Below are 24,360 nucleotides of genomic sequence, written 5' to 3'. Positions count from 1 at the left end.
CGAGAGGAAGTTTGGGCGAACAAGAAATGCTGCTTTTTCGAGCTTTTAGTGCGTCATTTCTTCAAGGTTTTTTTTTAAATTTGATTTTAAAGTTGAACTTGGCTGTAAATTTGATTATGACGACAATTAGCTATTCTGTAAACTTGATAAAACCGGTTGAAGCCATTACCGTTTCAGCTGTATAAGAAAGAAAACGAGAACTAAATGAGATATTCAATGATTATTACAGCAATAAATGCAAAGGCTTATTTTCATTAGTACATATGCGCATTGTGCGCATGCGTAAGCCATGGTGGCAGATGTAAAAGATGTTGACTATCGTAAGTCCCTTTTGTTCGAGAGTGTTCTAACAAAAGCCGTGCCAAATTTGCGTGCGTTTGTGCATGTTTACTTATGCTTATGTTTATGCCTATACAGTTGAAAACTACCTTCTGAAACAACACCCTGTAAAATATATATACGAACCTGCAAGAATATATTGAAGTTTTGTTGACAGGGTCATCAAAGAAAAGATTAGGATGAGTTTAGTAAAAAAAAAAAGAAAATAATCGCAAAGACAGGTTGAAAAGGAAATGAAAAGGAAAAGATCAGACTTTTCTTTATCGCCATAAATTGCCAGTAGTTAGGTTAGTTTGAATTATTCAGAACTGTGTAATGACTACGTATAGCTTACAATTGAACTTGCCTGTTTTTTTTTTGTTTTTTTTTTTCATTGCTGGGCTGGTTAATTTCATTGAATTGTTTAATGGTACTAAAACGACCTTGAATTAACATACAGTTTGTTTGTCGGCGTTTTCTGGCGAGCAGATTGTCCCTGCAGGACAGCTGTTTCTCGAATCGTTACATCAAAACAGAAATTCCCCCAAACGATTTCAACATTTCTTTTAGTTTTAGTGATAAAAATAAAGTGGGAAATCAAAGCAATCTTCCCTTTTGAACGCCTGATTTTCAGCTATTTCACCAGCCGTCAAGACGCAATGCTTTGATCATATATAAAACAATGTCGATTACTGCGGCAGAGTAAAAACGGTTGCGTTTGAAAGCAGTAAATTCATTTACAACACTGGGGTGCTGAACGCTACTACCTTCCTCGTTGTTTGTTGTCGCAGAATATAATCACTGAAGCCATACTGTGATGTTAACTGAAATCAGGGATAATTTAGAAATCATTTTCGTGATGAAGGTAAGAGAAGCTTACACATCCTTCCGGGGGGTGTTGCTCTAAAATTTCTTGTTTCTTAATTGGTTAAAAGGCAACCAAGAGGTTTTAATTCGTTAAATATTATAATTTAACGTGTAAAGAATAATTTAGCTAACCGTCATGTGGATTTGAATAAAACATATCTGAATAATTCAAAATTTGGCAGCTGCCAGGTTGCTATCAGCATTGTTGGAGACTATATTGGTCATCAGAAGTTGTTCAGTTATGTTAAATTTTCCCTCCAATTTCATACAAGATTGTTGTTACAGCCTTCTCAGAAACTTTATTTAGTTGGACATTTGACAAATTGAGGTTGGTGACCGCTTAAAAAAGAGTAAACTTCATTAGAAATTAAGGACTTGGAAAAAGCCAACGGAATGGACCATTGCACGAATAATGAATAAGTCGTGCATGCGCGACTTGACGCTTGGAAAAAAAACAATCGTTCAATCCTTCTCGGATTTCTCAGAGTACTACACAGCAAATTCGGTGATTTCTAAAGACACAGTCCGTTAGTTAAAGTATTTTTGATCTCATCAGCCTTACGTTCACACAAAGTGACCGCTAAATACCGGTCATAAATAATATAAATACTCTCTTCCGAAGTTTCTAAAGGGCAACCGCACATTTAAATCACAAGTAAAGTTTAATTGTGCGGTACAATTTCCGGGAACTTGACAACTGATTGCTTTACTTTACAAGTTTTCAAAATTCATTATTTCGAGAACAGTTGATGTTTACGAGCGGTGGAAAACTTCTATTTCACCGTCAGTATACAGCGATAAGCAAACTACACATTTAAAAAACAACAAAAAGACATTGCAAATTGGTCCCTATTAAGGAGTTCCTAGTAAAATAAGGTAATATCTTTGAAATTCATTGAAATATAACCACTTTTAACAATGCCGGCTTGGGTGGTGTGGATTGCGATAATTTTCGATTGAGAACCGTCTATATTGTCATATTTTTCTCGAAATTTAATGACCTATAAATATAAAGGATTTCTTTTATTTCACAGAGTGGTTTTTTTTATCAGTCTTACGTACAAGCTTGAAAGACAAGAATCGCCATATAGATCTCAACATGGACCGCTGCAGTCATATATTGAAGTTTTCTCTGATGATGATTGCTGAATATCCAGGTTTTGGGCTATTTCATTGCGTTGCAAGTTTAATGTCGTGTTTAACAGCAACGTTTGGCAATTCTATCATCATTTGCGCTTTCCGAAAAGCCTCTTCAATGAATCCGGCCTCGAGAATACTTCTACTTAGTGTAGCTGCTTCTGACCTTGGTGTGGGTTTATTTGTGCAGCCTACAAACACCGCCATAATGGTAAAATTGCTGGTTTTCAAGAACATTCATGGTGACGTAGCCAATCCTGACCTGTACCTGATGTGTCCTCTTGTTAAAACCTGGCAGTTTCTCTCGATCTTCTTTGCCGGTGCGTCGTTGTTAACAGTCGGAGCCATTTCTATCGACAGGTTTCTTGCTCTGTATCTTCATTTGAGATATCGGCAAATAGTGACTACATCTCGAGTAGTCGCCGTGGTAACGGGTATCTGGATAACAGCATTTCTGACAGCCATGCTACAGACATTGACAGTTTTTAATGACATTATTAACCTAACTGGTGAATTACTGGTACTCGTAATGGCTTCATTCGCTTACATCACGATTTACAAAATTGCTCGTCGCCATCACAATCAGATTTACGGCCAAGCTCAGCTTGAAAATCAAAACGATCAAGTAACACAACTGTCTCGCGCGAGGAAGTTGGCCATCAACAGTCTTTATATTTATGTTATAATCATAATATGCTATTTTCCTTCGCTTTGCATTTCTCTTATTTTCACCATGTCACGGACGCCTGGTTCTCTGCTCACGTTATGTTACTACTTGGGGGCTTCGCTAGTGTTTTTTAATTCTTCCTTAAACCCGCTAGTATATTGTTGGAATCTCCGTGAAGTCCGAGAGGCAGTCGTGGACACTTTAAAGAGCCTGTTTTCAAAATTTATTCCTTGTAATAATCCGGAAAAGATTTCTCAGCAGCAAACCAGCTGAATGCAAATTGTGCGTTTTCCAACTGTCCGCCATTAACTAAAGAGGGCAACCATACATTTTCACTATCGTTCATTAACGGCCGGTCGTTCTGTTAAGAAGATCAGTTATGTTTACTGTTAGTTTAAAGTTTGAGAAAATATTCTTTGTTATTTATCCGTCTCCACTTTAAATGAGAAGATTTTAACAAGACGTTCTGCACATTTTAAACCTTACGGGGCACGAAATGCAAATTTACACTTTTGGAGTCTGCAAATTAAACTTGCTTTACAGTAATATCTTGTGAAGGCACAATATACCAGTCATAATAATACCGTATGGTAACTTATTTAAGTTTCAACGCGATATTGTCAGCCAGAAAGAATGTACACCAATTGCCGTAGAAAATACGCAGTTTGATTTTCAGCGGTTTACGCTTTGACAGTTGACTAACACGGTCAATTGGCGGGAGCGAGAAAGGTGAAGCCACGCGCCTAAACCCAGGAACTCGAACTTCTGGTTTGATTAAAGAACAAAATTGTCCTTTTTTTCCGTTGACCGGAATGAGGGGAAGTAACCTGAACTAATTGTTTTCTCTTGTATTTTAAATTCTGTGGTGTTGGTAAATACTGCCGAAACAAAAACAAACAAACAAACAAATAAATAAACAAACAAAGCAAAACAAAAAATGAAAACAAAAAAAAAAAAAAGCAAATCAAAACAAAACAAACGAAGCAAAACAAAACGAAAGAAAACAGTGAGGCCACACTTTTTTTTTTAGTTAAGCAGTGTGTGGTAATTATTTATCAGAAGTGTTTATTTCGCTACTTCTGTTCTTATGTTTGTAATGATGTAAATAGCATTAATACATTGTCTTGCAAACATGTCATAAGAATAAAGAATATCATCAATGAGGTGATGTGTGTACTGGTTTCTGTCTCTGTATGACTCAGTTTCTTAGTTATTAAAGGCCCGTTGTGGGCCGACAAAAATTGCAAAGCCGACTGTATTTCAAGCCGTCTTGCGGGGTATTGGGAAAAGTTTTCAATCAGCAATAACCGCGCCTCGGATGAACCTCACTGGCTACGGTAATGCCACTGCGCAAAGCTAACTAGATGGCTGTCCAGATGTAAAAGTTATGGAGGGAGAGATCTCCTCAATTGTGGGACTGTTGAGAAACACATTTTCCCTGAAATGTCCAAATAAAGATGCACACTTTTATAAAGTGTAAGAATTTGGCATGTTAAGTAATTAATTGTTCATGCTTAAAAAAAACCCTCGCTACCTCTAGATGTCTGAAATTTCAATGCTGCGCATGCGTAAACAACAGCAATTTGCTTTGGCAGCATTTTTGTTTGACTTGCGAAACTGTGCGGACAAATGAAACCAGCTCTTGGGGACTGGAATCGTGCTGGAAAAATAAAGAAGAGAGCGTAAGTAATGACGCCAGCGACGCCAGAGACGACGGCTGAAAAAAAGTGGATTTATATTTTACCTTTGAATTTCGCAACTATCTAGAGCTGTTCAGTGTGCCGAGCGGTCTAAAACCCTACTCAAAGTAAAAATGTAACGCCAACGATCAATTTTGAGAAGAAAAATAAATACGAAAAATTAGCCAATATGGCTCACGTCTTCAAGATACGCAAAACATGGTGATTTCACGTTGTTGTCTTGCAGAGGACGGCAAAGAAATGTACAAAGATTTATAATGAACGCACACTGACAGCCATGCACTGCTCATTAAATCTATTGTTTGGTGACGTTCTCGATGCCGTCGCCGTCGTGCTTAGCTTAAGCCCCCAAATAAAAGGGAGAATAACTAAAAGAGAACCTGTGAATATAAGATTAATTTCAATATTTGGAAAAGGATTAGTATTAGGCAAACAGAAAGTTAATTAGGATGCAAGTTTGGTTTCACATCTAATTGGAATTTAAGAATACTGCATTTCGAGGAAGAACGAAATGCAAACAAACCGTTGCAGCATTACGAGAACTACTAAAAAACGCTAACTTATTATGATTTAGGGGCTTAGCCACCTAACCACCTAACCTAGCCACAATCACATTGGAATGCATTGCCTCCTTGTAATGCCATGTTACCTTTGTTAGCGTCCTTTCGTCGGAGGTTAACTTTAAGATACGGTTTCTCTTATTATAAATTAAATCAGTTGGGTTAGGTGAAGAAACTAACGAATAACAAATAACGAATAACGAATGACGAATAACCAATAACGAAGACCTAATAACAAATAACGATAACGAATGTCTATCACCGACCGCAGCCCTGGAAGCAGTATTTTCAGTCACATCAAGAAACTAAGATTAAGTTTATTTTTGTAAGTGACGTCGTTCAGTTAAGTAATCTACTAGAAATCTTACTTTTCTTTTTATACAGAATTAATCTTTGATCTGCACCTGATCAGGTATGCAAAGACCCACGTCGCACGGAAAAATATGTCATTGACATATGTTTTTCAACAACCAAACGCTGCAAACATTATCTCCAAAAAACCTTTCACAAAACAGGTGCTCATATAATTGCTTTTTTTCTCCCAAAAGCACAATGATCCTTTCTCATTTATTGCTTACATCACGTTAATTTTAATTACTCGTAATTCTGTATTTACTTAACCATAAAAGAACTGACATTGCATAATTATTAACATTATTCTCTTTTCCTCTTTGGAGGTGGTTTAAATTTCAGAGGTGCGGTTGAAATTTTGACAGCGAGCAGATATATCTCTGTTAGGATTCTTTATTATGGCTATCATTATCCTCTTGGAATTAGTACTTTGTGTGAACGGAAATAATTAAAAATTTTCATTGATTCTAAAAGGTAGGTGATCGAGCTCTAGAATTTTAAGGTAGCATAGAAATTTAAACATTTTCCGTTCTTTTATTTTTATTTTAATGCGAACGACGCCGTTTTTCAGTTAGTATAGATTTGAAATCTTTGTAGCAATCTGTTAATTTTCAGGAGATGACTTTTGCATCGAGTTTATGAATTGAAACAGCTTCACGCATATCAGATAAATCTATTTTAAACTTTTATTGTTTCATAGGTTGCCAGGCCCGTTTTCGATTTTCAAACACCTATCTTAATTGACTTTTGCTTGGGTCTTCAATTACCATTAATCAAAGATCATATAAAATTGAACACCTTTCCCAGCTGAACGTAACACCAGAATCGACATTTTAGAAGTCATTCTCTGCTTCACCTGAACATTCTACTCATGATGATCCTTGCTGTGCGATGTTATTCTCAATTAATTTGCAGGCGAGGTTCTAATCCCTGTTTATATTGATCCTACCGGAAGTGAAACGATTGAAAGCGATCGAGATGTAATCAACCCCTAAATGTAGGCCGAAATCACGGAATCAGAGTCTTCATAGTGGAATTTGTTTTGCCCTAAGGTGGATATGAACCGCAGTACGACTGTCCTTCTTCGTGACTTAGAAGACGACCAAAAATCGCGAGAAATTCATGAGCTTCCATTGTCGATCTTTCGGCAATTTTCAAGCAAGAACAATGCGAATCGCCCACGTTCCTCGACGAGTATTCTTCGACGAAGCATTTCAGATTCAGTTGAAAGAAATCTCTGTCACCGCGTGGGGCTGCATCAGGTACTTTAATATATAGACTTACACTTGGGTAAACGTCAGCGATTTCATTCAACGGTTCAAGGAAGAACTCAGTGTGGCACGATGAACGAAAGAAAAAGAAACGCCCAAATTTGAACGCCCAGCGCTAGTAACACTAATCGCAAATTTTCGTTGTATTCCTCTTTCATTTATCAATTCTCGTTGAGACCCGCATTGCTGAGGTTAATGATGAATTCAAAAGAAATTTAACAGCCAGACCATTCGTGACAAAAAAATGCTCATCTCGTGTTAATTGTCTAGCCATTGACATTAATTTGGCAAGACCTAAAATTGCCCTGCTGTCAATTTTACGTGTATTCTAAGGTCTTACCATGCAGACGTAAATACTGGGGCTCATAACATAACACTGCATTTCATTCATGTCGATGGAAATCAAATAAAAGAAAACTCTAGGAAATCGCTTCATTGAAATAGACATAATTTTGTTCTTTTCAACAGCGAGATTTCCATGACTTTCGAGGCCACTGAAATGCGACGTACATATTCGGCCTGAGGGAACCTGAATATGCTTTTGATGGGCTTTCAGATTCAGTTCAATCAGCATAAACAAATGTAATTTTTTTCATAATGACGCGTTAATTTATACCGTTAAGGTGAAACGATAATAAATAATAAAAGCCTGAGAATTTTAACATTGGTAAGCAAAGAAATAAAACGTGCTAATGATCGCACATAAGTCACCTAAGATAAATTTTAATAGGAGTCGAACTGTTGACCTTCCACAGCAGCGTCGATTAAGTTTTTTTTCAAATAAACTGATAAATGCAAACTTCATTAGTTATAGATCGTGCTCCCTTTTTTTTTTTTCCACAGGCTTGTCGTGAAGGTATTGTGGATGTTGTTCGGACATTGCTACAAGGGAGCGTACCAACTATCAACACTTTAGACAAAGAAGGGTTCGCTCCACTCCACTACGCGGCTCGTTATGACCGCGCAGGAATTGTGCAGCTGCTCATAAGTGCAGGCGCAGGTAAAGGTATCCACTGTTATAATTTAGTAGCCAATCAGCTGTGTTCTTTTGAAAATCAGCGAATCTGATTGGTTCTCTCATTGTTTTCTAGTCGCTGATAGACATTAATCGGGCACGAGTATCTTTTTAAACTGAAAATTATTTTTAATTTTAGGCTAAAAATCACAAAATTATAGGTTTTGTGCTGTACTCCTTGAGAGTGTCTACTAAAATAATAAGACAACTCACCCTTGTTTTATGAGCGACAGTCAACTCGGCTAGGTCCCGTTGACTATTCACTCACTGAAAATTCGGGCTCGTAGTCTTATCGTTAAATACTGAATTAATGTCAAATAGTTTTCTTTTTTGTTAAGTCAGTAAGGTTGGGAAGCGAAAATTAGTGTTTCCTATATTTCGCAAACCAATTAAAATGCTCTCATTTTCAAATGATTTCCATTCTCAGCCAACTTACATGCTTGTATATGGCGAAAACTTCGGAAAACGTTGTAACAGTAAACAACTTGAGTTTTGTGGCAGGTGATTTTTTTAACTTCTCAGACTTATTTCGTTAATGACAGATCTAAATGTTTGCTCTGATGGTGACAACAAGTTTACCACGCCACTGCAAATAGCGGCAAGATTCAACAGTCCTGACACAGCACACTTGCTGATATTAAATGGAGCAGATGTAGCAAAGCAATCTAATTATGGTCAGCAGGCTTTACATTACGCTGCAAGACGAGGAAACTTGAAAGTTGTTCAGGTGGGTCTCATCACTACAAAATGATAGAGTCAGATAAATTTTATTTCCTTACTTATAATTTTTCTTGCCTTACATGTATGAGGATGAGTGTGACATGTATTTTGTTTTTGATGTGCGATAGAGCAGTTTTCAATTGAGTGTGGAAAGTAATCAGGCAATTATTACTTTGGTTTTGATTTTAACTACGGTTTTAGATTCGCTGAGTAGTCTAATTGGTAAGTAATTAGTTTAGTTTTGGTTTTACGACACTCAATTGAAAACTGCTCTAACTCTGAAAAGAAATGAATGTTACACGCTAAACTAGGCAAATTGGAATAAAAATGATATCGATACTTTGTTCTTCCAAGGGAACTGGTAGCTCAAAGCATGATTGAACCATTAAGGATTATCAGGAGCCAGATTATGGCTCCTGGGATTATTTAATGTGTGCTTTGATTGTAGTCTAGGTTTTGTAAATTTTAAAAAAGGGTTTCCGTTTATGGAGCATCAGTTTTACAGTGTAGCAGATGTTACTGTTTTGGAGCCAGGAACATTGTTTCTGCTTTTCCAGGGGCATCGAGCTCTTTATGTAAGACCTTATTAAAAATGCTACAGCCTTCAGGTGTAAAAAATATTTTTATAGCAGAAAAATAAGCCAAGTTTAACTTATATTCCTGGAATAAAAGTTTATCCTGACCCCCAGCTTTGGAAAACCGGTCAAATCCGTCACCTTTCTCACTCCCGTCAGCGATAGTCTGAAAAAAAGATTTCTTTATTACATTTGACTTCTTTTTGCATCTTTATTTTCATATAACTGTTTTTTTTACAGGTTTTGCTGAGAGAAGGGAATGCCAAGGCTAATGCCATCGACAACGAGAATTCCACTCCTCTACACGCCGCCTCTCAAGAAGGAAAACTGAATGTAGTCGAGATTCTGGTGAGGAGAGATTTCCATTGACACATTACTACGATTATCAGTTGAGTAAGACGCGACGAAAGTTTGGTGCCCAGGTTTTAACGTTCAATTTGTGTTGTTGTCACGGGCAACTCGCTCCGTTTCCAGTGGCAACTTGTCGGCCTTTGACGTCATTGGCAGCAAAGAGCGGGAAATAGGCCACGTTCGATTTATCGATATTCTAAAATGGCTCCGAGGCTTTCAGGACAAACTTCTATCTTTGGTGTTGTTTTCTTTGTATCCAGGTCTCTTTTGGGAATTGAGAGACAAAGAGACTTTGTCCCGAAAACTTCGGAGCCGCTGATTTCCGTTTCGTAAACAGTCGGAGCCATGTTAGAATATTGATATACCGAACGTGGCCTATTGCAGGCGAAAATATTGTTACCATTGGAAACGAGGAAAGTTGCCCTTGGCAACAGCGGAATTTTATGTTCAAAACTTTTCACCAAAGCTCCGTCGTCGTAGTACTTTTGTATTTTGAAACAAATGTCCCTTCCCCGCCCCCCCCCCCCCCCCCGCTAAATCGAGTCATGCCCGCTTTGTTTCGTATCATCAACTAAATACTATGATTTTGCTTTCAGCTGGAGTATGGTGCAGACCCCAGTATGAGTGATAATGATGGATACACCGCAGTACATCTGGCAGCTAAAGAGGGGCATGATGGCGTGCTAGAAAAATTGCTCTCCACAGGTGAACCATTTGTTTGAGTAGTTAAATTTTTACTTCCGCCCGTATTTTTCTTTTTATGACATCCCTGGAAAGGGTGACGTAATCTTGTCCATTTTGCATCAGCCTCTCTAAGGGCCCGTTTCTGGAAGGTCTCGAAACGTTTTCGTACCCTGAAAGCTGTACCAAAATCTCAAATCTTATGATTAAGGCGCTGTTTTATTCACATGTTCTTAATATGAACAGAGGTTCCCTTCATGCAAGACATTTCAGGGGTATACACCTCTCTTTTTTTGGTTACAGATTAACTAAAAATGGCTTTGCGGGCCCGAAAAAGTTCCTGTGCTTTAGAGAAACGGGCCCTAGGTTCGACGAGGGCTGTCCGATGAGGACAATAGTTATTCTTACCCAAAGAAATCCAAAACAAAACCTTGAGATAGATTAAACAATTCTAAACAGAGATATCACATGGTCAAGTTAGACCAAAGCAATGTTTTCCTATCATTTGCCAGTAATGGCATAACCTAAACATTATCGTTTCCATTTTTCAGCCAGTCATGTCGGTGTTTCGTGTTCCGCCATTCTGAATAAAATGGACAACGATGCCAATTCGTGTCTTCACTTGGCAGTTCAACATGGCCACATCAAGGTAAAGTATGTGGTCAGCGTTTGAACCACGGGGGAATTACTCCCATATAAAAAGAACGGGTGTGCTCGTCGGAAAAGTTTGAAAAGAACTCCTAAGAGGCACCAAGATCCTGTATTGTGAGCATAGCTTGAATTTTTTCCAGCCCTAAGAGGTACCAATTATGAAAAAAACAAATTAACTAACACTTTCATAATTTTTAATACAGATAAAAAACGATTGTAAATGCGGCAAAATTTAAAGTCAATTGATTGTGAAATATCTCCTGGCATATTTGTTTTGAACAACCTAAAAGGTACAGTGAAAGCACACGCTGTGGATATTTTGAGGCTGATCACCCTAAGAGCTACCAAAACCGCATTGTTAACCCCTATGAGCACCCATGTCCTTTTTAAATGGAAGTCCCCCCCACCCCGGGTATTTGACTGTTGACAATGACAGTACAAAGAGTGCATCGGTTGTTATCACTGAACATTTTTTTTCAGGCAGCTGAGGTTTGCATAAAATATGGAGCTGATACCTGTGCTCTGCAGGTGAGGTTATCTCCAAACTAATACTTCTTAGGCCGAGTTCAGACGCCGTACTTCAAATGAGCCGAATCGAATGCTAATTATAATGAGGGAGAACAAAGGATTTTTCTCATTTGCATTCGCTTCGGCTCATGTGAAATATGGCCTCTGAACTTGGCCTAATAACATGGCTTCTTAGAAATCTATTTTGTACTTTGTTCTATTGACTACTACATTACTTGCAAAAAATTTCGTGTCCGAAAATAAAACCGTCCGAAAGTTTAAGCGTCCGAAATATTTACAATCAGTATGAAACTTTTCAGTTGTTCCAAAGCTCTTAGTTTCCTTTGTGAGTGAAATCTAGTAGAGACACTGTTTGAGGTGCGTAACGACTTGATTGAATATGTGTCACTTTCTCGTCGGTGTATCTGTAAAACCTTGAGGGTGCAAAGATATATTTTCATAGATGTAGTTTCAGTCTAATTAGTGTTTTGCTGGCATAAATTTACTTTAGCTATGTTTCAGCAGTGTCTGCAATTTTTGTCTGACGTTTTTCCGAAATGAGATTAAGTGTCCGAAAACTGATTAATTCGCTTGCTTTGCCAAATGGGTCAAAGTTTGTACCCAGTATTGCTACGTACTGCCGGTTACAAAACTAATCAGATCAAGCACGTTTTAAAAAGTGTTTGACGAAGTGACAAAGATGAGCTGTTTGCATCGTTCAACCTTCTATCTTAAGAAGTGTAGGGAAACTAAAAGACGTTTGTTCTAGGTTAGTCCGTGGATGTGTGAATAACAGACAGTAATTTCGTCTTTCTTTCGCACACAGGATGATTTGTGTTCCCCTCTTCATGTAGCGTGTGTGAACAGTCATTATGCAATGGCCAAACTTCTCCTGATGAACGGGGCGTCAATTCATGATGAAGATGCTGATGGAATGACACCTATCTTAAGGTAATTGATCCCATGAATCTCCTTGCAGTAATAATGAAGGTCTCATGGGTTCGCGGGCCCACGCGTATGATTGCGTGCCTGCGTGTGAGGGGTGGTCGGGTCAGAGGCATGGATGGAGAGGGTGGTGAGAGGCATTGGTATTTGGCAATTCTGTATGTTAACAATTTTCTTATTTCTCGACTAGTGTTTTATGTTTTACGCATTAAGCTTGGCAGAAAACAGGATGTTGAATGATACTTTAGCTTAACACCTAAACCGTTGACATGAGGTGATCATAACATTAAATCCCACAGCAGTTATGATAATAATAACAGAAATAGAAACGTTTTAATTTAAATGATTGTCTTTGATTAATGTCTATACCAGAGGCGAAATTACTACTTGCTCTGCTTAATTTTTGTTCCCCCTTTTCACAGGGCAAGCTTGGCAGGGAATGTGGACATCATCGAACTTCTTCTGTCAAAGGTTAGCGATAAACAAATCAGTTTTCTCCAACAAATTTGAAAACATTTTTATCTCTTTTTATTTAGTTATCATCTTATCAGGAAATTGTACAGCGCTGCTGAATGTTCAGAAGGATGCGCTATATAAAATTATATTATTGTTATTGTTACTATTAAGAGAATCTATTTCTAAGAATATGACGTAATCTGATGGCGGCAAGTTCACGTGACAGCTGTCGGGTGCTTGTACAGATTGTACAGGAGAGATATTTGAATTTGCAGTCGATCCTCATTAACTAAAGACTTGAATTGGTTAATTGAACAGCCAGTTGATATTTATACCTAATCGTACCTTTTTGGTACGCTTCGGCGTCATCTCAGATATACCAAAAAGGTACGATTAGGTATTTAACGCACCCAAACATGATATCGATATCGCAACCATATCAGGTCAGTGACTTGATATCACAGGATATCAGTACAGTAGCTAGACACGGCTTCTGATTGGCTAATTGCGAATTTGGGTACGGTAAAGTGCTGTATAATCTGATATGTGCTATGTAATTGGTAATTTAAATTTAGTTCTTTTTCAACTCGGTTACATGACTCTAACATTTCCTTCGTATCATTTTTTTTAAAACAAGGGTGCTGACATTTCACCTCAACCAAACCATTGTGGGCCTTCACCATTAATGTGTGCTGTGAAAAGAGGTCATCACTACGCTGTCAAATTTCTCCTGCAGCAAGGATCACCGATTGAACTGCGAGACTTCAATCACAGAACATGTTTACACGTGGCTGTTTACAGCTCTGAGACAGAGACGCTGAAAACACTTATTCAGGTGGGGAGTTTCTAGAGATTTGACATAGGCCTAACGATAAAGTAATTGCGCAAGGCTATTAGTTTAAGGCTTTCCACGAATATCACTTAAAATCACCTGAATATCTTTTCCGGAAATTCTCAAAAAAATTCAAAATATCACGAGACATTTTCTAAATATCTCAAAAACCTTTTAGATATCTCTTATTTTGTTTTGAAAATAAACCGATTTTGAATCACTTAGGCTAAAACATATTGTCAAAATTTTCTTGCAGTAGCAGGAGATGAGGAAGAAGATTCAGGCACTTCCATGTTACTAGCATCCGCCATTTTGCAAACTTACTGCTTTAGTGGTTTTAGTGATATGAAATACAGTTTTCGAGTGGACACTCGCTGAAGTGGATTGTTGCTGGCGTATATAGAACTGAGTATTGTTTCAAGTAACTAGCGAGGAAAACACTGGGCTAAGTCATGAAAAAAGCTATATATAAATATCTCTAAATATCCTTAAATTTGTCTAAATATCTTAACATTAAATAAATATCTCGGAAATTTCCAAATATCCCCCAAAATATCCGGATATTTGAGGATAGGCCTAGTCAGTTTGGCGACGAATTGGGGAAGAAACCAATACAGTCATAACTCGAAGCCAAAAGTGCGACCTCTGCAAGCGCGGAAAGCTTTATTCTGTGAATATCCTGTTCACTGACAAATATTCCATTTTTTGGCTGATTGTAGGCCGGAGGAGAATGCTTGTTAAACAGCAGGGATAAAAATGATAAGACACCTCTTCACTACGCAGCGACAAAAGAAAATTTACAGGTGAGAAAGTTTATTTCAAATTGTCAGACATAAATTCATTACCACAAAGAAGGTACCCCGACCACATTAAAGTTATCACGTTAATTGTAGCCATGGTGATAGTTTTTTGCTTCTTAGCAACTACTGCTGCAAATTCAATTTAACTTCCTAGAGAGAATTCTTAATATCAATGCTCTTTATGTCCAAATAGATTATACAAGAACTTTTGATAGCTGGTGCAACATTGGACATCAAAGACGAAGACGAGAGGATTCCACTACATTACGCAGTAGAGTGAGTGGTGAAAACTACAGCTTGTTAAATTTGAACTACTCTTTGAAGAATCTTCCACTGAGAACAGATTGACACAACACGAGAACATTAGACTAGACGACTTTCACAATTATTGAGGCCGGAATTCAGCCGGACTTCTTCGGAGTTCAAGACGCTCATAAATACAACATCACGTGTTTTCTTGCAAATGTTTGTAGACGTATGATGATACTTTTGCATCCCTGACAACCTCTAACTCATGGTTTCCATCTTCTACAGAAATGGCGATCTTGCCTGTGTCCAAGCGTTGTTAGAAGCTTGTCCAGACACTATTCACATGACCGACTTTCGTCTTCAAAACTGTTTGCATTTTGCCGCTACGCACGGTCATATCTCTGTGGCCAAATATCTTCTGGAACAAGGGGCCGCTGTTGATAGCAGGTGAAAAATTTGGAGAAACACAAACCTGGAATACCAAGAAGGCAATTAATTAGGCGGTTTGTGAAAAACGATAACGGAACTGGTAGCAATAAGTACGTTGTTTTTTTAAATCTATTTTGAGGTTAGTTAGCATTGCCTTCGTGGTTGCTGTACGGCCCAGTCACTCTCAGGAGGGCTTTACTTCGTCAACAAAAGCGTTTTCTTATTGTGAGATGCTTCATGCGTTTTCCTAGGTTAACACAACCATAATTTGTCTGAGGGGTATAATACACCTAGATAAATGCGAAACATGTAGAAATCAAACGATTTTGTTAGCCTTGCTCGTCGTTCTTGTAGTCAAAGAGGAAAAATAATCAGAGGATTTTGAAGAAACTCTCTCTCGATACTTTTCAATACCAAGTAGAAAATCTATATTTTAGTTCTTAATAATATTCTTAATGTCAGTTTTATTACGAGCTAAAGTGCCTTATTTTAGTCTCTGGCAAAGCTAAGGTAAGACTGTACTATTTATCAGTTTAATATTTGTTCATTATTTTTTCAGAGACGATGAACGCTTGACACCATTGATTCAGGCAGCGTTTTGTGGTTGTAAGTTAACTACGGGTTTGTTGCTTGACCAAGGAGCTAAAATCGATGCTACAGACAAAAACGGGGTATGATAAGTATATAGGACGGTCTAGATATGTTGTAGGTGTGATAATGGTATGGCTATACAGCTATGAACCAAATCCCGAGTTGTGATTGGCTGCCCGTACGGGCAAGCTAGGATTTAGTACCTTGCCTTTTCGGGACTACACGCTAATAAATCCTTTATTGACCAAGGTTGTTTAGCGAACTGAGATGGCTGGATATTGGCCTAGATCATTTTTGCGTGTTTATGGACCTCGTCTAGGTCATGCAATGCCTAGATCATTAAGTACAGAACGTTTCTTGATTCAAAATTGAACCGTAAAATGACGTTAAAATTTATTATGCGAAAACATCTCGGGGAGGCTTAAGTTGGGTGGATTTTCTAAGAGCCAGTTCCATTTTAAGCGACTTCTACCATCTTTGTTTGCCGACAGTGTACGGCGTTGATTGCTGCGGCGACGCAAGGCAAGGTGGGCGTTTTACGCCTTTTGCTGGATAGAGGAGCAGACCTCCGACTCATGACAACAGATGGTAAAAACTGCTTGGAATCTGCAATATCAAATGGACATCATGACGTTTGCATGGAGATTATCAAACACGACAGGTATACTGGCCAATCGAAGATTAATTCCCCGTCACTGTATCATGTTTTACCCAGTACCGGCCATTTCTACAGATTCAGAATTTACTTTATTAATCAGTATTGAAATGAGATGAAATGTATATTGTGTTCTACAAAATTCCAAAATTTGCTAATGCGTTGGTGCAAAATTGTTCTTAACCCGGCAGGTGGAAGGAGGCTTTTCCAAAGTGCAGCAAGGAATCCAGCTTCATTCCCTTGAAGCGTTTAATTGAAACTTTTCCTCTTCTAGCAAAGGTGAGAAATGATACTATTTAATAAACAGAATAGTTTTGCTACATTAGACTAGATTGATTGTGTGTATTGATGTCATCTAAATGATGCTTATTTCAGGTTGTGATGGATAAGTGCATTAAAACCTCCGAACACCTGACTTCAGACGAGAATTACTCGGTAAGAACTAAAACAAATTAGTACAAGAAGTTTAAAGGAAACCAATGTGTAAACGCAACTTTCATTTATGCCTGCTGCACGCAGATATCTTCCTAGACATTTATTTAAATACTACCTGTGCACATGACTTTTTTTATTCGTTAACACCGCGCATACGATGCATCCTCCCACAGTAGATAGTGGACTGGGCCAGGCAGGGGCAAAATTATGACAAACTTTTTCATCAATAGGAAGAAATGCCATAAAAAAAGTTCTCACTTTGCCAGATCTGCCGCCAGAAAGCTAGCTCATAAATTCCTTTACATTCTTAGTATGATGTCAAGGGAAGTATAATTTCCAAAAAAAACGTAGTCTTGGTTATTCACGACATGTGATTTGTCATTTTAGGTAACTTATGATTTTGAACACGTGAATCCTGATCCCTCTCTCCTCAGTGACGGATGTGGCTTCTTTGCACCTAAGGTAACAAAAACGGCGACGACACCAACAACGACAACAGCAACTTAACAGCGACATGAACAACAACAACAGCAACAACAACAACAACAAGGACAATAGCAACAACAATGACAATAACAACAAGGACAATAACAACAACAACTTCATCAACAACAAGGACAACAACCACAACAAGGACAATAGCAACAGCAATGACAATAACAACAATGACAATAACAACAAGGACAATAACAACAACAACTTCATCAACAACAAGGACAACAACAACAACAACAACACTTAAGGACAACAAAAACAAGGGACAACAACAACAACAAGGACAACAACAACAATCAAGGACAACAACAAGGACAACAAACAACAACAACAAGAAGAACAACAAGGAGAACAACAACAACAGGGACAACAACAACAATTAAGGACAACGAAAAGGACAACAAACAATAACAACAAGAAGAACAACAAGGAGAACAACAACAACAACAAGGACAACATATTGAACATAAACAACCATAATAATGGTAACAACAGCGACTTTACGAAAAAAAAGCTAGGAAAAGAGCAACGGCAAAACCAATAAGCAAAACAGTGACATTAACTTCACAATAACTGCAATGAAAACAAACTAAATCATTGAATCTATAAACTGAAACGCTAGATTCCTTAATGTAGTGATAATTTATTTGCAGACCATGCTGGACTATGGACGAGAAGAGTTAATTTTTCATCCACTCACTGTCGAGCTTATGCGATGTAAATGGTAAGATCAGCTGTTACGTTGTTTCTTTCATGAAAGTAGACTTTTAACTCACGCAAGGTAAAATTATAATAGATTTTTCTAATACTGTTATTATATGCCTTTTTTTGCAGGAAGCAAATTGGTGTCAGGTTCTTTTACATCTCTGCTCTGATTTACATATTTTACCTGGCTAACTTGACACTGTACATGTTATGCATCCAAGATCTTTACTTGCTCAATCCTGGCAGACCAGTCATTCCGGTCAAACAGGTATGGTAGCTCCATACAAAGGAGATCTTCATTGGTTTCAGTAATGGTTGATTTTGTAGCATTAAAACTGACATACATTTCTCAAATACCTAGTAGAAAAGCATACAAAGACCTTTCTTAAGTACACAGAATCGCTGCTCCGTTTCAACTTACTATATACTTTAAACACCTTTAAAAATCATTGACGTAGAAAGAAAATTTAAATGCGAGATCTTGAGGTCGTGTAGCTCTGTCTTTTAATTTACCTGTTCCTTCAATACATAACAGTATTGTTGAGCAAAGCAAAGCTAAAAGAGCAAAAAAAATAAACTTCTGATAAGCTCCTTTTATGTTTTGTGCTTTATGAGTTATTTGTTTATTGCCATACACTTAATATTACAGTATAACATATGATTTGTCCCGCAGTAACTTTTGTTCCAAATGAACACTGCCGGTCGGTCACCGTATGTAGTTCAAATCTTTACACAGGGAGCTTGCATCACTGACAACATAAAAGTCTGGGAAATGGTTATAACCGTCACGACTGCAATTTATTTGCTGATAGAAGTGCATCAAGCATGCTCTGAAGTGAGTAGCGTAACTTTGTTCCTACTTTAACTTAATCAGCTTGTTCTCTCTATATCCAGAGAATCGCGACCTCTCCATATCATTACAGACAAAGTTGAAGAAGGAAAACAACGTGAAACGAAACAAAACGAAGATATTAGGTTCTTAGCTACTGCTCTGTAAATTCGAGATAAAATAAACCCATGTATGTGTTTATGTATGTAAAACAGACTTAGAACATTTTCGAAGAGAGCACTAGTTAAGTGTTTTTTTTTATATAGAACAACAAAAATGAAATTAAAAAGAACCAACATGGATCAAACCACGCATATTTTTCCCTCTACGAGTTTGCTGCCTTTAATCACACACGTCAAGTAGAGCCACAAATAAATAATTTTGATTTTTTTTTCTGTATGCATGTGGTTATAACACTCATTTGAATGAAACGATCTGTTTTAAAAACCTGTCCTGCCCACCTTGTCGACTGCTTTTTCCTATTAATCTCTAGAAGCTATTGTTTACACAAAATATTTGATTTGTCTTACAGAAATGGCGATACATTGAAACAAGCAACGTAGTTGAAGTCTGTACGTTTTCCACGGCACTTATTTCCCCGTTTTCTGAAGTGCTCGGTCTTCAACCTTCTTATCAATACGTTTTTCTTGTGATCTCCGTGCTGTTCGGCTATCTCACTCTTCTGATGTATTTGCAAAGGTTGGCTGATTATGTCACATTTACGCTATTTAAACAATGAACTCGATTATAGATCATTTTGTTCATGTCTTACCAGCCGCTGTTCGAAAAGGAGCCCTCGGAAGGAGCGTAGACCCCCCGGGGAACTCCCATATAAAAAAGACGGGGCACTCGTCGCGCCTTTTAGGGGTTAAAAACGCTGTTTTATTACCTCCTAGGGTGTTAAGCCTCCAAAGGCCTACAGCGGGGGGTGTCTGGAAAACCCGAATAGCGAATAGCGAATAGTCGCGAATAGCGAATAGCGAATAGTCCCGAATAGTGCGAGTAGTCTCGAATAGTGCGAATTGTAGCGAACAGTCGCGAAAAGCTAGTGGCGAATAGTGACGAATAGTCGTCAATAGTCACACCTTTAGATCTAATATCCTACGTTAATTAATTATCCAAATGAGCAACAGAATTTCAGTGAATTTATTACCCTTTCTTCTACGGAATCAGGCTAGGGCTGTCCATCGCCGACATTAAGAAAACAGAAAACACAGGATAACCTAATAAAGACGTATTTACGCTTTAGGAGCGGTTAAAACAGAAGAAATTACGTTTAGAAACACCTCTTGTCCTGATAAGCGTTTGTGCCTTTTAGCGGGAAAATTCCATCCTACGTTGCTGCGAGGTTGACAGCGAGATACTGGGTACCCTATTTGCCACTATTTGCTACTATTCGAGACTGTTCGCCACCATTCGCACTATTCGTACTATTCGCTATTCGCTATTCGCTATTCGCTATTCGCTATTCGCTATTCGCTATTCGCTATTCGCTATTCGCTATTCGGGTTTTCCAGACACCCCCACAGCGGGAGCTTTTGTGATACCTTTTAGGGTAGTGAGCCGAAAAAGATATGACTGCAGATAATGTGTTGTTTTAGAATTGGTACCTCCTGGGGGTTAAAAAATTTCAAGCCACGTCCAAAAAACAGGATCTTGGTTCCTCTTAGGGGTTCTTTTCAAAATTTGCGACGAGTTCCCGCGTCCTTTTTATATGGGAGTGCCCCTACGGGAGTGCTCTTACCCTGGGGGTAGACCAAAGTCAAATTAGCGGCGGAAATCAAACCTTGTAAAGCTTACGCTAAAGCCTGGTTTTTACTAGCGACGCTGGCGTAGGCACAAGCGACGCAGGCGCAAGCAGAAGCGTAAGCAATAGGGATGACCCAAGTGAAAACGAAATTCGACGCAAACACAAGTACAAGCAAAATCATCCGAGCGTTCCGGACTGTTTAGGGGCAAGGTAATCTGGATCCAGTGTTTTCACTGGCCAAACATATCCACGTGTGGTAAATATTCTTGTGCTTGTGACATGCCTGAGCTGTATTTCGTTTTCACTTGCTGCAGCGCAAACCGGCAAGCATAAGCGCAAGCATAAGAAAAAGGAAAAATGTTGATCCTTGTGCTCGTGCTTGGGCGTATGGTTATGCCTACGTTAAGACTGTTTTCACGGTGAAATAAGAATTGTTGTGCTTGCGCTTGTGCTTGCATCGCTAGTGAAAACCAGGCTTTACCAAACACAGAAACCGTGCATTATTGTCCCGATCAAGAGCAAGAGTAATTGTAATGATTACAATGTAATCCCTTTCATAAATTGCCTTTGTGATTGACTAGTTGTAATAACTTCTGGTTTTTGTTTTTCACACTATTCGAAACTTCACATAGAATAAGAAGTGCCGAAGGGACACTAACTCTCTCCAATCATTGTTTTTTTCAGTATTTTTGAGTCTGGGATTCATGTTACCATGCTTTTTGTTGTGCTGAAGACGTTAGGCAAGGTTTGTAATGAAACAATCTATAGAGCAATGGACTTAGTATACTGCGACTTGTGAGCATAGAGCAATCTCTAAACGTCTGCGCTTTTAAATGCTCTATGGCCAATTTACGCGCGGCTGAAAACGTATTGCATTTAATGTGTCGTTTCTTTTATTTTATCTTCAGGTAGCAATAATGTTTTGCATCTTGATTTTTGCCTTTGCCTTGGTGTTCCAAATGCTCCTCTCTAGGGAAGCAAATGTAAGTAAAACCTGAAAATCTGGAAGTCTACGGTAAATATAAGGTTTTCACTCACGTCTCATAACGGAGGTTACAATGTAATTATCAAGCTATAATTAAACACAAATAGGTGAGAGCCTTTCATGTAATCCTACTCAGCTAGCCACATTTTCTTTATTACACAGGCTGTTGCTTTTAACATGACGCTAAATGGCACTTTATTGGAGGAGATTGAAAAGGTATTTAATTTCACAGCAGTTTCGGAAGAACCTAATTTCAGAAGGAAAAAAAAAACAATCGGTTTTCCTGAGCTGGTGAACTGTTTTTGCCCTACTAGGATCCATTTGGAAGATTGGACTTGTCAATAATCAAGGTGGTTGCCATGACGATTGGTGAAATTGAGTACACACGCTTCTTTACTGATCAACAGCTGTTCTCCCCGACTTTTAGCCGTGTTGTGTTTTTGACTTTCTGTGTCATGATGCCTATTGTCCTGATGAATTTGACGGTTCGTAAATTTTCTCATTTTCTATTTCTGTATTTTCTGTGCGTATATCTGAATTGCTAACCGTGCGAGATACTCAACAGGAGAAATGTTTATCATGAGTTTGATTACATGACTTATGCATGTGTTCTCTTGCGTATGCACTTTTCATGCTTTGCTTTCAGTCGCTTTAGAAGTGAACTAAAATTTTAATGTAAACCTTTAAAGTCAGTCCCAACCTCTGGAAGATGAATTCCTCTTTTCGATTGCCGTAGATTGCATAGCCCAGTCTAATCATAGTTAATAGAGGGAATGGTTATGGAACCAGGCAAAGTTCTTTGTTGTATGTTTTGGTTAGCTATTTTGGGGTTTGACCCTGCACAAAACCTGGCAAAATACAAAAGGTGGTTATGCCTTATGGGGAGTGTGTGATCATACAACTAACCAATAGAAGCATTGCGATTACGTGATTCATGCATAGTCTTAGAGCATAAAACAAAAAATGTCCTAAACAGGGTCAGGATTTCAAACCCTGGGCGGCACCCCTATACCCAGACAAGGGTCAAGTTACCCCCCTGGGGGTCAAGGACCCTCCAACATAAATCTTAATCTGTTTGTTTGTTCCTTTGATGTTTGCCCGGCTTCTCAACCATTTCCCTCTATTAACAATGTTCTAATTGAGACTACGATAAGTTAGGTAAGGTAAATTTGTCTCCATGGATACATACTCAATTGTCTTTGTAGATTTTTTAGAAGAATGAGTTGTTAAAATAATGTGTTATTGGAGGAGAGTTATTTTGCTGAATATCACGGTTTTGTTTTTTTCCTTTAGATCGGTCTTGCTGTTGGTGACATCGATTCAATCCAGCAGAATGCAGAATACAAGCGTCTGTCTGTCAAGGTGATACACTCTCTTGTTTCTTTCAAATTCCAAACCAGTTTGACTGTTGTGTAGTCCGTTAGAGGAATCATAGTTCTTAGGAATGTTGATGCATACCTAAGACGAAATTCACTTTGCAAACAGATGCTATAAGCATAGCAATACCAGTGATAGGCAGGTTCCGACCGTGTCTCTCATCATCACAGGTTTATAATTTACATCTTTAGGTCTTATCAACCGACCAAGATGTGATTCATGTGCGACCGACTAATGTCACCAAAGGGGTGGTGAATGACAGAAAAAAACTGTTATAACATTCTCAATAAAGATTACTAAGACTTCTAGTGAGCTAAGACATATCACTAAATGATGAAAAAACGTTTTCATGGCTTTACAGATCGAAGTCATTCACAACTTTAAAGAAAAGTTGCCACTATGGCTCCTTCATCGGCTACATCAGTCCGAGTCTGTTAGAAGACCGAACATGAAGGCCAAAACTATGTTTCAGAAAATTAAGGTAGGTGCAGATAGGTGAGGTAAAGGTAAAGTCTGCATACGACCCAAAGTGGCTCTTCAGGCCGGCGCTTATCTCCGGTAATTTTCATCGTCAATAAGTGGACAGAGTGATGAATTTCTAATTTGTGCCTTTTGTCATTGTTAAAAAGCCAATTGACGTCAAGTTTTCACCCGTCGTGTTATTGACAATGAATTACGTCATAACATTGTCAGAATAGTCCGCAGATCACTCGGCTACTTTGACAATGTTTTGACGAAATTCATGATCAATAACGCAAGAAAAACTGACATCAATTTGTTAAATACCTACCCGTGCAATACCTGTTTCTTAATGTTTGTCTTTAGGGACTTGGGGACAGGTTGGTCAGCGGAAAAACAAAATATTCAGTTGAAGACGCGGAAAGAAACTTGGCTGATCATCTGACCAATATTTTTAACTCAAAAATGAAGGAACAAGACAAAAGGTAGGAGATGCTTTACTTAAAGACGTCGCTTAAAGTCGGCAAATAAAACTGCAGTGTTAATTTTGTATCATGTTCTTCATGTTGACCGGCTGTGTTTTGAGTAAAAGCTTTCTTCTCACAAATAGTGTAAAACCTTATTTTTGTAAATTCAGTAAAATTCATTTGCGCGGCAAATAAGTAAATGTTTCAAAAGACTATTGTAAAAACACTCCCAAGTATTGAGTCAGAAACTTCGTCTTACAGCTTGCGTAGAAAATAAAGTAGCCTTCATTTTCTTTCTTTTTGCCTTAGAATTAATTCCCTATTCAGCGAGATGAAGGACCAACGAATGATACTGGAGAAGATGTACCAAGTTATCTCTCAGAATGACGCCACAACAACTTTGAACGACGATTAACTTAGCAATAAGATTTAAAAATGATGTTTGTATATAATCAAGTGCTGGGTCTTAGGTGTAGAATTAGATTCTCGTGTGTCAAAGCTAATTATAAACAGAGATTGCGATCGATCGT

The 24,360-nt window shown here is 38.2% G+C and overlaps 1 protein-coding gene and 1 non-coding gene across 2 annotated transcripts; one reads left to right on the top strand and one right to left on the bottom strand.

The window, feature by feature from the left end:
* Positions 1-4,209: 4,209 nt before the first annotated feature.
* LOC149112744 (U4 spliceosomal RNA) lies at positions 4,210-4,347 on the bottom strand. The gene has a single exon (XR_016207582.1). It is a non-coding gene; the product is annotated as a U4 spliceosomal RNA (small nuclear RNA).
* Positions 4,348-5,939: 1,592 nt separating this feature from the next.
* Positions 5,940-24,354, top strand: LOC110063907 (transient receptor potential cation channel subfamily A member 1-like). The gene is made up of 31 exons (XM_089290693.1): positions 5,940-6,074; positions 6,653-6,862; positions 7,715-7,871; positions 8,429-8,613; positions 9,422-9,529; positions 10,129-10,237; positions 10,765-10,862; positions 11,345-11,392; positions 12,198-12,322; positions 12,739-12,787; positions 13,410-13,607; positions 14,324-14,407; positions 14,598-14,680; positions 14,939-15,100; positions 15,642-15,753; positions 16,165-16,334; positions 16,520-16,607; positions 16,704-16,763; positions 17,151-17,225; positions 17,912-17,982; positions 18,093-18,231; positions 18,700-18,798; positions 19,325-19,491; positions 21,227-21,287; positions 21,451-21,525; positions 21,690-21,743; positions 21,842-22,012; positions 22,821-22,889; positions 23,266-23,385; positions 23,730-23,848; positions 24,140-24,354. Exons 2-31 carry the CDS (start codon positions 6,659-6,661, stop codon positions 24,243-24,245), a joined length of 3,366 nt encoding a protein of 1,121 aa, XP_089146819.1. The 5' UTR covers positions 5,940-6,074; positions 6,653-6,658; the 3' UTR covers positions 24,246-24,354.
* Positions 24,355-24,360: the final 6 nt, after the last annotated feature.

The sequence above is a fragment of the Orbicella faveolata genome, unplaced genomic scaffold (assembly GCF_042242905.1).
Source record: "Orbicella faveolata isolate gen_17 unplaced genomic scaffold, um_ofav_v1 contig_2, whole genome shotgun sequence".
NCBI classification, from domain to species: Eukaryota; Metazoa; Cnidaria; class Anthozoa; order Scleractinia; family Merulinidae; genus Orbicella; species Orbicella faveolata.
This window is presented reverse-complemented; position numbering and strand designations above follow the sequence as displayed.

Excerpts from the sequence above, each read along its gene's own strand:
- LOC110063907 (XM_089290693.1), top strand. The coding sequence starts at position 6,659 with ATGAACCGCAGTACGACTGTCCTTCTTCGTGACTTAGAAGACGACCAA. Across the intron at positions 6,863-7,714 it reads ACCGCGTGGGGCTGCATCAG|GCTTGTCGTGAAGGTATTGT; the intron begins GTACTTTAATAT and ends TTTTTTCCACAG. Across the intron at positions 14,681-14,938 it reads CCACTACATTACGCAGTAGA|AAATGGCGATCTTGCCTGTG; the intron begins GTGAGTGGTGAA and ends CATCTTCTACAG.